Genomic DNA, 17360 nt, shown 5'->3' with positions numbered 1-17360 from the left:
TAGCAACAGTCACTGAATAAAAAGATGGATGCCCGGGTTTCACACAAAATTGTCTAAATGAGTCGTAGAATAATGAGAATATTTTTCTCCGCATTAAATTTTTTTGGAGTTCCATTGATTACATCGCCTACCAGGATGATCTCAGAAAAAAAACAATAGTTGTCTTACTTGATGTTTGTTTTTAGAATTGGAATCAACATATTTTTGCAAAGTTGGTTAAGAAAATATTTTTGAGGGCTTAAAATGATCGAAATGGACGTTCAGTTGAGCAAATCCATTTTTCAAAGCAAAATGTGATTTGCCAGATATGCCAACTTGTCCTGATATTGAATTAGTTTATTTTTGTACAAAAAGTTGGGTAGTCAGTTGGAACTATCTCTCCGATTAAAAAGCATCTCATCTGCTATTGAAATTAAAAACGTACATGTTCTTTGATGAACGCATCCAAAACCTTGGGTTTTTGGAAATTTTGTCAAGAAAATAATTGCGACCACTGAAGGCAAACAAATTTTAGCACAAAGAAGGCACATATTTTGAAGGATGATAGCTGAATTATTTCTGCTCAACTTTCGCAACTTTATCTCAAACAGTTAGTACACGACCTCATTATTTTTCACTTCAAAATCTTAATTGTGGTCTATAGTGATATACACAGACAACTTTGGTCCATTGAAATGTCAAATTGCTTGAGCAGTGATGACAAAGGTGCAATGAAAGCAAAACAAGAACTTATCGAGAGAGCCAAATCAGAGAAATTGTACCAACTAAAAAATTGGAAAAATTATACCGAAAACACCAGACTCTGAAAGACAACATCTATGCTGGCTTCAGTAAGAGGGTCATTTAACTGGCTAAATCCTCTTCCCCTGGGGAGATATCATTTTGATCTTTCCAAACAAGAATTTAGAGACTGCCTTTATTCAAGATATGGATGGAACATGAAAACGTACCCAAAAAATGCTTCACTGGTAAAAATTTCTCAGTCCCGAATGCTCTGCACTGTGCAAATATGCGCCACGACCACATTAGAGACACTGTTGCAAACTTCCTGGACAAAGTTTGCCAAAATTAAACCGAGCCTAATTTACAGCAACTTGAAGGTGAAACTTTGAGTAAAGCTACTACCGCTGATGATGAGGCTATATTAGACATCAAAGCCACAGGTCTGTGGGAGAATTCGTTCATCGGAACGTTCTTCAATTTTAAGGTCTTCAACCCACTCGCGAAGTCCTGTCCGAAGAACTTGCCGGTTGGATACAAGTATTACGAATCAATCAAAAAATGGAAATAAGAAGAACGCGTGATAGACGTAGTGCACAACACTTTCAACCCACTAGTCTTTGTCTGCACTGACAGCGTAGTCCCTGCAGCAACAAAAGTTCTTAAACGAATCGTCGCTAAGATCAGCCGAAAGAGAAGGGAACCGTACGCCGACGTTATATCCTTAATTCGGACCAAAATGAGCTGAACTCTGCTTCGAAGCTGTTTTCTGTCTGCGAAGATGTAGGTCGCTGCGAAGACACAAACCTACTGAGCACTCATCCTCCGCCATTCATGAGGAACGGCTCCTACTTACGCTTGAACTTAGAAATGAGACACCCCAGCCAAGTTTTATCATTTTTCAATAAAAACATATTTTGCAGCATCAACAAAAAACAAGAGCATGTATTCTGATGTGTACTATCTGTGTGTATACTGTTTTCATCAGTCCTGCCAAGTCTGTATATATACGGATAACTACAATTAACCTTTTTTTAAAAAAATGTTATCTCTAATAACATCATTTAGTGACCCTTAGTGAACTTGGTCTGCCTTGCCTGCAATTTACTCTTCTCCGACTGTAGAAGGCTAAAAATTGAGTCAAACGCCAACCAGTCGTCCGAGAGCATGCCGTAATAGGGTTATATTTCTCAACTATTCAACTCTGTCGCGTGCCATTTGAACCAACTACGGCCATAACAACAAAATTGGCAGAAGGTTTAAACGGCATAATTGAACAATTCAAACTACTCAGCAGCGTACACCAAATAACATTGAAAGTCATTGGGTTGAGCAAGAACTCGTTTGGTAATAGCCGTTGAAGTAATCAATGGGAGTCAAAACCATGTCTAAAAGGCAGGTCAAGGTTTTCTATCTATTTTTGCAAGTACAGTTGCAAAAAAATCACGCTACAACTTGATACTGATTGAGTCTAAAATATTACCAGCATACAAAGACAACAAGGTAACAAAACTTCACGAGGTAACAAGTATTTTTTGCCTATATTAAGAATCAAGAACAAGTTTCAAGCCGACGAAACAAAAGCAGGGAACATTGAGGCAAGATAAGTAGCAACAGTCACTGAATAAAAAGATGGATGCCCGGGTTTCACACAAAATTGTCTAAATGAGTCGTAGAATAATGAGAATATTTTTCTCCGCATTAAATTTTTTTGGAGTTCCATTGATTACATCGCCTACCAGGATGATCTCAGAAAAAAAACAATAGTTGTCTTACTTGATGTTTGTTTTTAGAATTGGAATCAACATATTTTTGCAAAGTTGGTTAAGAAAATATTTTTGAGGGCTTAAAATGATCGAAATGGACGTTCAGTTGAGCAAATCCATTTTTCAAAGCAAAATGTGATTTGCCAGATATGCCAACTTGTCCTGATATTGAATTAGTTTATTTTTGTACAAAAAGTTGGGTAGTCAGTTGGAACTATCTCTCCGATTAAAAAGCATCTCATCTGCTATTGAAATTAAAAACGTACATGTTCTTTGATGAACGCATCCAAAACCTTGGGTTTTTGGAAATTTTGTCAAGAAAATAATTGCGACCACTGAAGGCAAACAAATTTTAGCACAAAGAAGGCACATATTTTGAAGGATGATAGCTGAATTATTTCTGCTCAACTTTCGCAACTTTATCTCAAACAGTTAGTACACGACCTCATTATTTTTCACTTCAAAATCTTAATTGTGGTCTATAGTGATATACACAGACAACTTTGGTCCATTGAAATGTCAAATTGCTTGAGCAGTGATGACAAAGGTGCAATGAAAGCAAAACAAGAACTTATCGAGAGAGCCAAATCAGAGAAATTGTACCAACTAAAAAATTGGAAAAATTATACCGAAAACACCAGACTCTGAAGGACAACATCTATGCTGGCTTCAGTAAGAGGGTCATTTAACTGGCTAAATCCTCTTCCCCTGGGGAGATATCATTTTGATCTTTCCAAACAAGAATTTAGAGACTGCCTTTATTCAAGATATGGATGGAACATGAAAACGTACCCAAAAAATGCTTCACTGGTAAAAATTTCTCAGTCCCGAATGCTCTGCACTGTGCAAATATGCGCCACGACCACATTAGAGACACTGTTGCAAACTTCCTGGACAAAGTTTGCCAAAATTAAACCGAGCCTAATTTACAGCAACTTGAAGGTGAAACTTTGAGTAAAGCTACTACCGCTGATGATGAGGCTATATTAGACATCAAAGCCACAGGTCTGTGGGAGAATTCGTTCATCGGAACGTTCTTCAATTTTAAGGTCTTCAACCCACTCGCGAAGTCCTGTCCGAAGAACTTGCCGGTTGGATACAAGTATTACGAATCAATCAAAAAATGGAAATAAGAAGAACGCGTGATAGACGTAGTGCACAACACTTTCAACCCACTAGTCTTTGTCTGCACTGACAGCGTAGTCCCTGCAGCAACAAAAGTTCTTAAACGAATCGTCGCTAAGATCAGCCGAAAGAGAAGGGAACCGTACGCCGACGTTATATCCTTAATTCGGACCAAAATGAGCTGAACTCTGCTTCGAAGCTGTTTTCTGTCTGCGAAGATGTAGGTCGCTGCGAAGACACAAACCTACTGAGCACTCATCCTCCGCCATTCATGAGGAACGGCTCCTACTTACGCTTGAACTTAGAAATGAGACACCCCAGCCAAGTTTTATCATTTTTCAATAAAAACATATTTTGCAGCATCAACAAAAAACAAGAGCATGTATTCTGATGTGTACTATCTGTGTGTATACTGTTTTCATCAGTCCTGCCAAGTCTGTATATATACGGATAACTACAATTAACCTTTTTTAAAAAAAATGTTATCTCTAATAACATCATTTAGTGACCCTTAGTGAACTTGGTCTGCCTTGCCTGCAATTTACTCTTCTCCGACTGTAGAAGGCTAAAAATTGAGTCAAACGCCAACCAGTCGTCCGAGAGCATGCCGTAATAGGGTTATATTTCTCAACTATTCAACTCTGTCGCTGCGATTTAAACTTGGATCTCCTATTTGCTTGAATGAAAAGCGTTATTTCAATTCGTACTGGGCACTTAAATGACACAGCTTTTTGTTATGTCGTTGCCCATTATTACGAACGACGGAAATACTCTTAGATGTTCAGATATTGAGTTAACTTTTTACAACGAGGTTTCTGGAGTTAAGAACGTGCTTTATAATAATATTAAAAACAAAGAATTTAGGGTCATCCAAGGAAAGTTTTCGTTTCCGTCAGAAGTTTGAGTCGAAGTTTAATATCTTTATGTATCTGCATTCATTGCACAAACATGATAGTCTCCATGTGCATAAGTTTCCGTAGTCAATTTTTTGTCAAAGTATTTGAAGTACACTCTTGTGAGCCGTTCTTTGAAGTTCTTCATGCGTTGAATGTCACAGTTAAAATGCTTGCCGAGTCTTCTCGTACTGAAGATCTTGTTCCCCGCCGTTCTAGTTCGTTCGTTCGAAATTTCTTTGAAGAGATGATCCTCCCATTTCATGTTGTATCGTCCTTGTTTTATGTCCATAAACGTCAAGAGAACGCGAGCCTCATGATACATCGCCAGTGGAAGAAATTGGAGTCTTTGCAGGCGCTCTCTGTACTCCAGTTGTGTTGTCTGTAGGATCCAGGAAGCCGCTTTCTTCTGCACAATTTCTATCCTTCTGAAGTCTGCTTGCCTTCCACAAAGATTATCCGTATGAAATTACTGGAACAACGTAGCCGCGGTAGAGGTTCTTCCTTGTGATCCAAGGCAAGACTTTGGAGATATTTCGTTTGATGCTCCAGAAGGCTTTCATAGCTTTTTCGACTCTTTTCTGCTTGAGTTGTCCAAGAAAGATCCGAAGAGACAACAATCCCGAGGTCCTTCTCGAATTTTGCTTTTTCTAAGAATCTCCCTCCCAGCTGTGCGTTTGCCTCCCCCGTGATGCTTAGTAGTCTGCATTCTGCCAGATTCAGTCTCATCATATTTTTGGAACACCATTGCCAGATTCTGCTTGCGTCTATCTGAAGTGTCAGTGTTGGTGCCAACTACTTTATAATCATCAGCATAACCGTAACAGCTGTTCATTATTGTTTCTGGGAGATGGTTAATAAACAGATTGATTGAAGAATAGAGCTCCAAGGACGCTTCCTTGAGGGACTCCACTCAATACCTGTAATGCAGTAGATTCCGTGGAGACTATTTTGAGCTTTTGGTAGCGTTCTGTGAGGTAGCTCTCTAACAGAGTTAGTGCTCCGCCAGCTATGCCCATAGCACGGAGTTTCTCAATGAGCTTTTCGTGGCACACCTTGTCAAAGGCTTTCTCAACATCTAAGTACAGTGTTGCCAGCGTGGTCAGATCAAGCTTTTTGAACAATTCACTGAGGTACAGAATCATTTGTTTAATCGTGGAATTATATTTCGAATTATATATGAACCCATGTTGTTGTAGTGCAATAACTTTATATAAAGCTTTGTACAGTTTGTCAAATATTAGAGTTTCAAGTACTTTTGAGATGCTATTCAGCAGGGTTATCAGCCTATAGTTTCCTATGCACTGATTGTCTCCATCTTTCAACAGAGGAATAATTGATCCAGTCTTCCAGTACATCGGAAATTCGTGTTTATTGACAACAGTGTTAAAAACTAGTTCAAGTGACTTACTGATGCTGGTCGCTAGTCTTTCCAAAAAAAATATCCCAATCCGTCTGGTCCCTTTGCCTTCCTTATGTTTGGTGCTTCTAGGGCAGTCTCTTTCCTTTCTTGAGAAATGGATTTTGTCAATTCTGACTAGTTTTGTTTTGTCAATTTCCCCTTGACAGTCGGATTTCGTAAAAACTGCCTGGAAGAAAGTGTTGAACAGATCAGCTTTCTCTTTGACTGCAGTCGCTTTCCTGTCTTAAAGATATATTTCAGACGGTAGCTGAGTTCCTCTGCGTATGCTCATGAGGTATTTTTGTATCTCAGAAGTTTCTTGATTGGAAAATTTTCCTCTCGAACTCATCTTGGTCTCTCTGAAGTTGGGAGCCTAGGTTGCGGCTCATTTTAATTATCTTCTCCATTTTGGAATGTGACGGTTTACTACTGATCTGTCGTCGAACTGTATTCATCCATTTGATCAAGTTTGAAGTCTCATGTTTGACCCATGGGACCAGTGACCTCCTGTGTTTGGTTTTCATTGGAATGTCTGCCTGTAAAATTTCCTAAAGCCAGTCATACCACAGATCAACCATCAGTTTGACATTGCTCAAGCAATATGGTTGGAATGGATTTTCATGTATGTGTTCCTCCAAGTCTTGCCAGTCCGCTTTGGTATAGGGGAAAATCGAGAAGTCTCGTTCTCCTTGCTTGGTGCTGTTTCCATTCTCCTTGCTTGGTGCTGTTTCGAGTTGTGTACCATGTGCTACTCGTTAACTTCGTCTGGTATGAAAAGTGATTGGATGAGAAAAGCTGTTTCATTCGGTTGTCCACGGGGGTATTCGCAATAGGATCTGGATTGTCTGTCAGTATAACATCCAGTTGTTTTTTCTTGCCTGTAATTAGCTGTTGAAATCCAGCGTTGGAGATATTCTACAATGACGGCTTCGTAAAGCTCCGAAGATTCCATTTCATTCCAACGAGTGGACTCGAAATTTATATCTCCAGTTATTATGACCGTATCACAACATAGCTCTTGTTTCAGATGTACAACTTTCTCAAGAAGAGATTTCATCGACTGTAAACACAGTCGATACGGACTGTTTTTTGGTGCGTTGTATATGCATACGATGAGAAACCATTGATCCAGTGTTTCGACTCGGAATGCTACTGTGCAGTGTATTTACCCGGGAGTGTTACCCCTGCATGTATTGACGCGTTGACGGCTATTAATGCTCCTCCGTGCTTCGACTTCCCATTTGTTGTGTCTCTGTCATTTCTGTGTATGACAAATTTTCTTAAAAAGAGTTCGGAGTCGGGTACCTCTGGCGCGAGACAGGTCTCAGTGACGCAGAGAATGTCGTAGAAACCACAGTTCATTATTGCGTTTGAGAAGAGCTGTCTTCGTGTGAGATCTAGTAGACTTCTTACATTGAATGGTAATATACTCGACCGTTTCCACTGTGACCCAGTTTCTTCCGTCTTTCCGGGGTAGAGTTAAGTCTTCCACCCGCAGATCCTTTCTAACTCCTTCATCTATCAGTTCTTTCGTTTCTTCAGCACAGGGGTATGTTTTTGCAGTTCATCCTTGTTGAGTTCTGTCGATGAAGTACTCCTTGTCATGGTTTTTCAGCTTTGCCACCGAAAGTAGTATCAGCCGTCGATGATAGTTGTTTGGCACTCGTAGCAGAATGGTCCTTTTTTCACTCATGTCGTGCTCATTTCTCTCGGGGTCTTTGCTGTACTCTCGGCAACTCCACGAATTCGGATTCCATTCAATTCTTTCGGTTCCGGTTTAGGAATTTCGATGTGCTTAAGTATCGAAGGAGGGGACGGCATTCGGCTTTGTACCACTTTTTTTATTTCAGAGATAATCTTTTTTCATTTCGTTGAAGTCGGCTTGGAGTGCTTTGAGATTCTGATCGTCTACGGCTTCGGGTTGTCTGATTGCGCTGACCGTTTCAATCAGTTTGTCACGTTTCTTCAGTACAACACACAGGTTGCAAAGCCGTAGTGCGTTTTCTCCGAGTTCCTTGATACCATCAAGGGCTACTTTGCTGAGTTGAGTAGTTCTCATTGAGGTGCATCGGACAACCACAAGTGAAAATCCTGTTCGTCTGCAGTTGTCGAATTCACTCGTTTTGCAGAAGTTATTGGCTTCTGCTATCGCCTTGAATCTGGTGTTGTGGCGAGCCATTTTTAGGGACAGTACCAAGTGAAGGGGTTTCGCCCGCGCCCTTGTACAGTTGACTATACAGTCAGAAACAAGGTCACAAACGAAAGGCTCACACCTGGTGTGCTAACCTAATAAGAAAAGGCTATCAGTTACCTCAGTTAGCGACTTCTGATTGTTCTACCTCGCGCTGCTGTTTATTCTTGAGGGCCTGTCTTCGTTGTTTTGACAATTGTTTGGGACGCTTCTGAATGATTTTCCTGCAATCTGCACCGTGCTTCAGAACAACGTACAGCGTTTTCAATTCAAGGTTGGGTTTCTGGTGAAGTTGCTTGTATTCGTTCACTATGGCCAGGCTCTTGGCGTTTTTTTCGAGAAATGATATCTCGAACAATGTTGACTACGAGGAATTTGGCTCTGACATGGTCCGAGTAAATGTTGGGGGTCCCTTGCCTTTGACAGTATACGATGGATTGTATTCGGCTCAGGTGGGGTTTGAGATGCTTTACAACCTGTCTACCGTTCTTGAAGGGCTGGTAGTAGTTGTTCCAGGGATAACGCAGTTGTATCGATCGTAAGCCTTAACCTCCCTTTGGGTTTGAGAGTCTTCAAGGATCCGAACAATGAACTAGCTCCAACAATGATCATTTATAAAGGGCCACCACGGCTGCCCTCACATCAAAACTGAAAAGACACTATTTAATAAGTTTCAAGATGATCCCTTTGCTTTGAAGTTAATAAAGTGTTAAAGTTAATCACAGTTCTTTCGATTTGTTTCCCAAGGCAAATTCTCATATTTTATCCTCAGAAATTGCAGAATTGCAAAAAGATTGAAGTTATAAGAGAATATTCATTAAGAAGCATAACTCGTGCACACTCACTTCGAGTTGTTTTTAGTTGATCGACCAAATGCGGAGAGACACAAGCTGATATTCTTAAAATATCAGCAATATAGAGACCATTGCTGCTTTTCGTCTCGTCGGTACCCCCTCCAGTTCCATGAGCTGTCATTTCACAGAACAAATATTTAACTAAGTGCCATGATGTTTCTTCCACGTCGAGTACATCGCATGGAACGTCATTTGGGCAGAGGAACAAAAACCTATAAACAGACAGTAGTGAGAAATGCTTCGCTACAAGCCTATGAAATAAAACGTGTGTTTAACAAGAGCAGTTTACCTCACATAAAAAGAACGTATGACGGGTAAGCTGTATGGCACTTTTTGACAAAGACTGGAAACATTTTCACATTTTAAGGAATTCAAGAGTGTCGGAATGTCCATGGAATCGACAATTATGGCAGCCGCAGTATAATTGCGCCTTTTGATGGCATCATTGTACTTGGATATGCTTATGTTTCTCTGAGATGTACTATCATTAAATTCAGAACCACTTGTTTCATCATTTGGCCCTCCCACCATTTTGCTTTCGCAAATAGATTGTATATGCAATTACCGCATCAATTTAAATTCACATTCCATCTTGAAAACGTTCAAAGATTTAAATTATAAGAACTGGGATCTTTTCCGTTTGTGCCCCCCAGCTTAGTGGGCGCATATTATTTGCACCCCCAGACGCACGTGCAATATTTTTACATAATGATTTACTATGCAATGACACGTGCTCTGTAACTGGGGGGGGGGGGCATTACGTACTGGGGGGGGGGGGGCACACACGGAAAAGATCCAAGAACTGTTAAATAGTTTCAGATTAAATGCTGTATCAGGACAGCCGAGGTGGCCCTTTTTGATGTCTTTACCCAGACGATATCATACCTACAAAACTTCTGAAGCTAACAAAATATTGATGGCAGACTCCCAAGCCCGAGAACTAACTTTCGGGATGAACGCGATGTTCGAAAATGTTCGTTTTTCTAAATGAAATTAATTTTTAATTGACAATTCCTTCTTCTCTGCGGCGTTAAGCAGTGTCAATTCGATCTTTAACGGGCCCTAAAAAGTGGCAAGAGAAAGCAAGATTTTAACAATTTTATGTTATTACTGATACTAAAGGATGATTCGCATTTTAGCAGCCAGCTGACTCAATCACGCGGTAAAGAGTGTTCAAAATAGTGAAAAGAAGGCACTTCTGACAAAGATAACAACAGTTCCTGGACTTTCTAACTTGGTAATTAAAACAAACTGGCCAAGAGCCAATTGAGCACAAGGACTGCCAGCCATAGTTCTGTGCCACAATCTAATTGACATCAGCATCTCAAGCCACAAATCGAATAATTACAGACCCCGTAGTGTAAAAGAGCTGACAAACTGCTTGACCACGAATAAGAACAAAATTAGAGCTCTTGTATACTGCTAGCTCACTGAAAATCCCTAATATTTTCAAAAACTTATTAGGCACTGGGCTTTTGGGGTGACAAAGCACCTGATATCGAAACAAAGAAAACAGCTGTAAGAGTGTGCTGTCGAATCAGAATCTTGTTAAAACTGGTTTCATGCAAAAAGCCAAACCAACACAGAGTATAAAACTTGAAAGAAATTATATCGATTTGTTCCTATTGTACAGAAGAAGGTGCACCAGATGACACACAGGAAATAAAAATATTCAAGCGGTTTGTGGATGACAAAGTGTGCACTATTAAGGGAAATCCTTTAGAGTACCTAGAGTATGCAAATTTTTCTCACAACCTGAAGGTGAGAGTACGGCAAGAGCAAAAGTTTGCTAGAAAGAGCACAAAACGAGAGTGTAGCTCCCCTACAATAAGGTTTTTTGCCCCCTATCCTTGATCGAGCTTCCGTGATGCGCAAAATTCTACCACAACCTTGGCTGGGTTAAAATCTCAGGCATATCAACTGCCTAAATCAAAACAAAGTATATGTCAAATCTTCAAATAAACAAATAAACTGTAAATACTGTAATATCCGTGCACTGTTTACGGTTACGGTGGGGGTTGGATGTTATTCTTAAGCACTTTAAACCTCGGAGATACTGAGGAAAATTTTCCAAGTTTCAGACTTGAATTCAATTGAACAGATGTATATGCACAATCAGTTAAATACAAAGTTAGAACTATTGCTTGTAAATATTAGAAGTTTTGTGAAGATGAGAAATGTAAAGCAATTAAAGAGAGGCAGCTCGATTGTGTAAGGTTTTGTTTTAAATATAATCTTTGGTTTCAGTCCTATCAATGGTTAGTTAATCTTAGGTTATTTTTACCCATTTTCGTTAACCTCCATGGGATTTTCTCATAGTTATTTTCTACCGCACGGGTACCTGTTAGTTAAACTAACAGATAACAGGTTTACCTGCTTGACGAATCCCGTCATGAACAAACATTCCTTGACGTGTCCCGTCAAGATGAGATTCCATGACGAATCCCATCATTATTTATGATGCTTTTTCTATATTGTTGAAATCCGGTTTACTATTAGTAACCATCTCTTTTTGTTCTCCTATTTGTTTGTGAAAATTTCGAATTGTGCGTTTAATATGTAATTTATGAGCATGTCATACATTATGGTTCACTATACTGCCTCCCTCTTAGAAAAATGTGAGTGTTCCACTCACTCACATAGCAAGAGGTTCAAATGTCCATTTTCGAGTTCATATATTCTTGTGCTTTTTCAATGCCGTACTTGTCATAGATATTACGGGCCTCCTCGTCTTCCATAATTTCCTTTGCTTGAAGAATGATTTTGAACATGTCCTCACGACCACCCTTGTCCGGATGACAAAGCATTGCCAACGTTTTGAAATGTTTCTGGATAATACTGGTTGTGGCCCCCTGTGGCAGGAAGAGAAGTTCAAAATTTTGGAGGTCGACTGAACGGGCTCTGCGCGTTGATCGCCTCCAGCCTCCTCTGTATGACCTTCTTTGAGGTTTGCTCCGTTTTTACTCTACCCCTTAGCTTTCTATTGTCTATCTCGGCATTCTCCAACTCCCGAGCTAAGCACTCCCGCTCTTCCACCAGAGCGATACATTCCCTTGTTTTTGTTTCGGCTACATTTGTAACCTCCTCCAACTCTTTCTTCAATGTTTCCACCTGCCTCCTGCAGGACTCCCGCTGATTCCCAGCGTATTCAAGTTGCCGCTTGGTCTCCAGCAATTGATCACCTAATCTTTGACTTTCAATTTTTAACTGCCGGAGCTCCTCTTCAAGCCGAGCCCCGGCTGTTCCCAGCATTTCGCTGTTGTCAATCTTCTTTTGTTGTTCCTCGATTCTGTGTTGCATCTCACTTAACTCCCCAACGCTAATTGCGGCTCTCTCCACTATATTGGGTGGTTGCAGCTGCGTCAGTGGCACCACGTACCTTTTGTTTGAAGTTACTCCAACGATCCGATACACTTGGTGCCTGACTATCGACCTGACTTCGAACAACTCGGGTAGATAGTAGCAATAATCACCAACTTTTGGTTCTGCCATTCCTACATATCATACATGTAAATTAGTCTAATGTATCAATCTCAATTTCTGCTATATCTGGTACAGATTTTGCCTTTTTTGCTTTTATAACTACGATGTTTGTTTCACCATCACACCGTTCGACTGTCCTTTTTCTTGTCACTTTTTGTTCCTTTGTACGTTGTTTTAGATGATGAAAATAACCTAGTTCCCCCATTGGGTTAATGGGTTGCAGTGCAATTACAGGATTGTGCCACTGCGTAGCATATCGATTGAAAGAAACACGCGTACCAAACAAAATATGACTTTAGATCCAATAAAAATAATCATCAAACTGATGGTTATTTCCCTGGCCACATGCCAGATTTGTTTCACTTCTTTACCCAAGTATTCAAAAATCAGCAATTCATGCCACTGATTAATGTACTTTAAGTCCGTGTTGAAATACTGTAGAGTCTCATGCTCATATAAACCTCCTTGTCCCAGGAAAACTTCTCTTCCTGTTATCGTCTTTCTCGAATGCCTTAACCTTTGGGCCCTTTTGCTAAGTTCCAGGTCCTTGTCATTGAAAATTCCTTCCATTGGCGACGAAGTTGACCATTTGACGTTAACTCTATAATTAGGCATATCATTGGGTTTTTCAATTAATTGTATCCTTCGCCCATATGTTATCCATGACCCATTCTGCAATTCGAGAGCGTTCGGGTGCATGGGGTTGCAATTAATCAGTGTGAAATTTCTATAGAACACTCTAGAAAAGGGGTCCATGTATCTAATTACTTCTGAAGTATTGTCAGAAAACACCCTAACTGGTACTTCCTCCGTACAAAACTGATTTTCGACAACATGTACGATTACTTTAGCGCACCTATGGACATAAATTATTCCTCCCGCTCTTTCTGCGTGTGTACCCAGAGCGTTTTGTTGACTTTAGAAAATTTGGTGTGAATTTCCGTTAATTGATGTCGTTAGAATCATAACTCTGTGCAGTTTTTCTATGTGACAATTTAATAACTCTATTTGTTTCAGGTTTTCAAACATGCCTCTAAAATCCCACACAAAGTTGGTCGAGTTTTATGTCCCTGAGATCTGTCTCAGATATATCTGTTGTTGAAAAATTTTGTTCCGTGGCCGTCAACTTTTCCGTTGTGTAAAACAAATTTCTGTGGTTTGTTTCAAAAAGCAGAAAATTGTCTATATGTTTTGTCTTGTTTTTCAACTGGACAACTAAATTTCTTTTTTTGTCTAATTTGCTTGTCAAGTACTTTTTGTTTCCAGCGCGGACTATTTTTGCTGTTATCGAATCTGAAAATTTAACGATCGTTAAGATGTTTGGTTTTTTGTCTTGGTCAAACAGATATTGTACTGAATCTATTTCAAATGTATCTCCTTGATATAACACGGTCTGCTCCTGCTCCAAAGGGTCTTTAAAATATAACCATGTTCCTTCATTTGCTTCCCTAGTTTCAATGAACAAAGTCCCCATGAAAATTTCAGCATTTATCATGATGTTACCTTTCTGTGTTTCACCTTTTGGATTGATCCAATCCACGGGGTAGACATAATTCACTCCTTTCTCATCTCGCCTTTCATGAAAGTTTTTGATATCTTGTGAACAAATTCAGCGTCGGTTCGGTCAACATTCATCTCGTTGAGGACTTCTTTAGGAGCATTGAATTCAAAATCACCAAGACCCGGTAACCGCGCTCTGTGTCCCTGCCATAGATTTTGACAGACTGACTCTTTTATTGGGTAAAACGTTGGAATTATTTGTGATTTTTCGTTTAAGTAAATTGCGTCGTCATACCAACTACTTTTTTTCAGCACAGTTACCGTATATGCAGCCCTGTACATGCAGTATTTTAGTTTACTCATGCTGCTTTTGGCGTAGATCAGTCCTCTTTTGTTTACCTGCTCCTCATTTATATGTGACGTTTCACATTTTGTCGGTTCCGTCATTGCAAATTTGTGCGTCTGTAGAATGTTCTCAAAATCATACCCCACAATCTCCAAGGATTGTGAAAAACCTAATATGCTAACCAACTGAAGAAGTTTCCAGTTCAGCTGCACGATCCAATGTGGGTTCCACGCCCTCTGCATTTTGTCGTATCACCTTTTTAAAAAAATACATCATTATCAAATTTTTCATCTGAATCGTTATCCTTGAATAAAAAATAGTCTTTCAGTTTCCGTGGTCTTGTTATTCCCGACGCACTTCTTGCCTGATATCGTCGTTCGGCGACATTTTGCGAAGTAGAAGCCGTGCTCCTATTTGGAAATTCTTCGCCTTCACTCCTTTCGGATGTTGACACCAGACTATCCCGCCTCTGCTGTGTGGCTACTTTGGGCGCAGGTATCTTTGTGCTTCTGCTCTTATTGTTGGTGTTAGTATTTATTGATCCTCTTGTACTCCCACCCATAGGTGTTTGAAACGATTCGTCTTTGACTGTCTCGTTGTGAGTTTCAGTATTAGGATGAATTTGACTAATATTTCCTTCAGGTTGAACTTCTCGTCTTTCTGTGTCATTCAGTTTTGGGGTTACCACTTCAATTTCCACAAAGTCATTGTCCTCCGTAAGGTTGTTTTGTGTTATTCTCGGTTCAATCTTTCCCTTCTTAGGTTCTTTTTTATCAGTGGTAGCACTTCTACTGTTAAAACGTTTGAGTCGATCGTAGTGGACCTTTTGTTGATTTTTTGTTTTCACATCCTCAATAACAAAGTTCAGATCGTTTATTATTTCACGTATTACCTGCGGTCCGCTGTAAAAGGATTTAAATTTCTTTGTCTGGCCAGTTTTTATTGTGGGGTTGAACACCATTACTAAATCACCTACTTCATATTGTGGTCCAAATGTGCTATGGTCATAGTAGGTTTTTAGTCTTTCTTGCTCCACATCCATGCTTTCCCGTACCAGCTCATGGCACGTTTGTAGTTCGTCTTTCAAGCAACAAACGTAATCACTCAAAGTTGGGTAGATTTTGGTTTGTATTGTTTGATACATGCAATCAATCGGCAGCGCGCATGATCGTCCAAAAAGGAGGTAAAAGGGGCTGTACTTCGTAACAGAGTGAATTGATGATCTGTACGCCATCATTACTAGCGGAAGGTAGTCGCTCCAGGTGATGTGATGCTCACCCACGTATTTTGCAAGACTCTCTTCGATTGTGCGATTGGTGCGCTCTATAATTGCGTTTCCTTGAGGGTGATAAGCTGTGGTTGAAGTCCTGTTAATTCCCAGCTCTTTACACATGTTCTTGAAAAGATTCGACATAAAATTACTGCCCTTGTTGCTATGAAGATTTGCCGGACAACCAATCCTTGAAACCCATACGTTTACAAAGGCCTTAGCTACCGTTGAAGCTTTTTGGTTGCTCATGGGAATTACTTCATACCATTTTGTAAACTGATCTCCAATTAACAGAATGTATTTGTTTCCGCTGGACTCGGGTAGAGGTCCCTTAATGTCTAAGGCAACTTGCCAGAACGGATGACTTGGTTTCCACGTTGTCAGGCTGTGTATGTGTTTATGGTGTGGAGATTTCTTTTGACAGCATTCTTCGCAAGAACTTACCCACTCGTGGATATCTTTTTTCATCCCGGGCCAGTAGAATCGTTCTCGAACCCGATCAAATGTCTTGGCCATACACTATGTCCGCAATTTTCAGGAAGGAAAGGTAGAATTTCTTTTAAAAGTGATCTCTGAATGACTCTTTGTGTTAAGTTATTAAATTCGTCAATACGTTTCTGTCTCTTGATTAGATCATTTTCAATCCGTAAGTTTCTGAAATCAGTCCAAAGTTTCCACAGTGCCCTAGAGGCTCCTGCCATGTGTTTTCGTTGAGGGCGTTTCCCGTTCTCAATCCAATTTCTCAGTAAAATGAGGTCGGCTGCATTTTTCTGATGTTCAACTAGTTGTTCAACTGATTTCCCTAGTCCAATGGACCAGATATTTTTTTCCTCCGTTTTTATTTGGTTCACTTGATCGCAGTCTTTGACTTGGTCTTCAGTCTGTGGAACTCTCGACAGACAATCCGCGTGAGGGATCTTTTTTCCCGCTTCGTGTTTGATTTCAAATTCAAACTGTCCGAGCTTTTCTATCCATCGGGCCCATAATCCGTCTGGTTCCTAAAAACTATGTAACCACGTGAGGGCCCTATGGTCAGTAACAATTAAAAATTTTTGTCCCAGAAGATAATTTCTGAAGTGTTGAGTAAAATAAACTATTGCAAAAAGTTCTCGTTTTGTCGCAGAATAGTTTCGTTGACTTTTGCTGAGCGTTTTGCTTGCGTAAGCAATAACTCTTTCACCCCATTGTTGTCTTTGGGAAATAATTGCGCCAATGTCAAACAAAGAGGCGTCGGTGGTTAACGTATAGGGATCCGTGTCATTCGGATAACCCAAAATTGGTGCTTTCTGTAAAGCTTGTTTTAATTGTTCAACTGCTGATTCACATTCCTTGCTCCAAGTAAAGCGTTCTTTTTTGTTTAATAGCTTATAAAGCGGCTCTGCTATTTTTCCGAAATCTTGTATGAATCTTCTGTAAAATCTTACTAGTCCTAATATAGCTCTCAATTCTTTTTTTGTTCGTGGGCTTTTCATTTGACTGACTGCCGCTACTTTCTCCCGATCCACTTCTACGCCTTTATTTGATACAATGTGTCCCAGGAAATGAATTTTTTCCTGAAAAAACCTGCATTTTGAGCCTTTTATTTTCAATCCAGCGTCTTTAAGTGGCCCAAGTACGAGATCTAGGCGGTTGAGATGCTCCTCAAAGGATCTACCGAAGATGATTATGTCATCCAGGTATACTAAAGCCACTTCATATGAGAGTCCCGACATGATCAATTCCATTAAATTTTGGAAGGCTCCTGGCGCTGACGCCAAACCCATGGGTAGTCTCTTCCATTTGTAGAGTCCCATTGGAGTTACAAAAGCTG

The 17360-nt window shown here is 40.0% G+C and overlaps 1 protein-coding gene across 1 annotated transcript in view; it reads right to left on the bottom strand.

Moving 5' to 3' along the window:
• Nucleotides 1-9562, bottom strand: part of LOC142342924 (uncharacterized) — a 126124-nt gene extending 116562 nt beyond the window's left edge. The window contains exons 1-2 of the mRNA XM_075394602.1: nucleotides 9241-9562; nucleotides 8943-9163 (exon numbers count right to left, since the gene is read on the bottom strand). Of these exons, the coding sequence (XP_075250717.1) occupies nucleotides 8943-9163; nucleotides 9241-9482 (463 nt within the window). The 5' untranslated portion in view covers nucleotides 9483-9562. The remainder of the gene's footprint in view (nucleotides 1-8942; nucleotides 9164-9240) is intronic.
• Nucleotides 9563-17360: the final 7798 nt, after the last annotated feature.

The sequence above is a fragment of the Convolutriloba macropyga genome, chromosome 7, assembly GCF_964194025.1.
Source record: "Convolutriloba macropyga chromosome 7, txConMacr16.3, whole genome shotgun sequence".
Lineage (NCBI taxonomy): Eukaryota > Metazoa > Xenacoelomorpha > Acoela > Convolutidae > Convolutriloba > Convolutriloba macropyga.
Note: the sequence above shows the minus strand (reverse complement) of the source record. Positions and strands in the feature narration are given on the sequence as shown.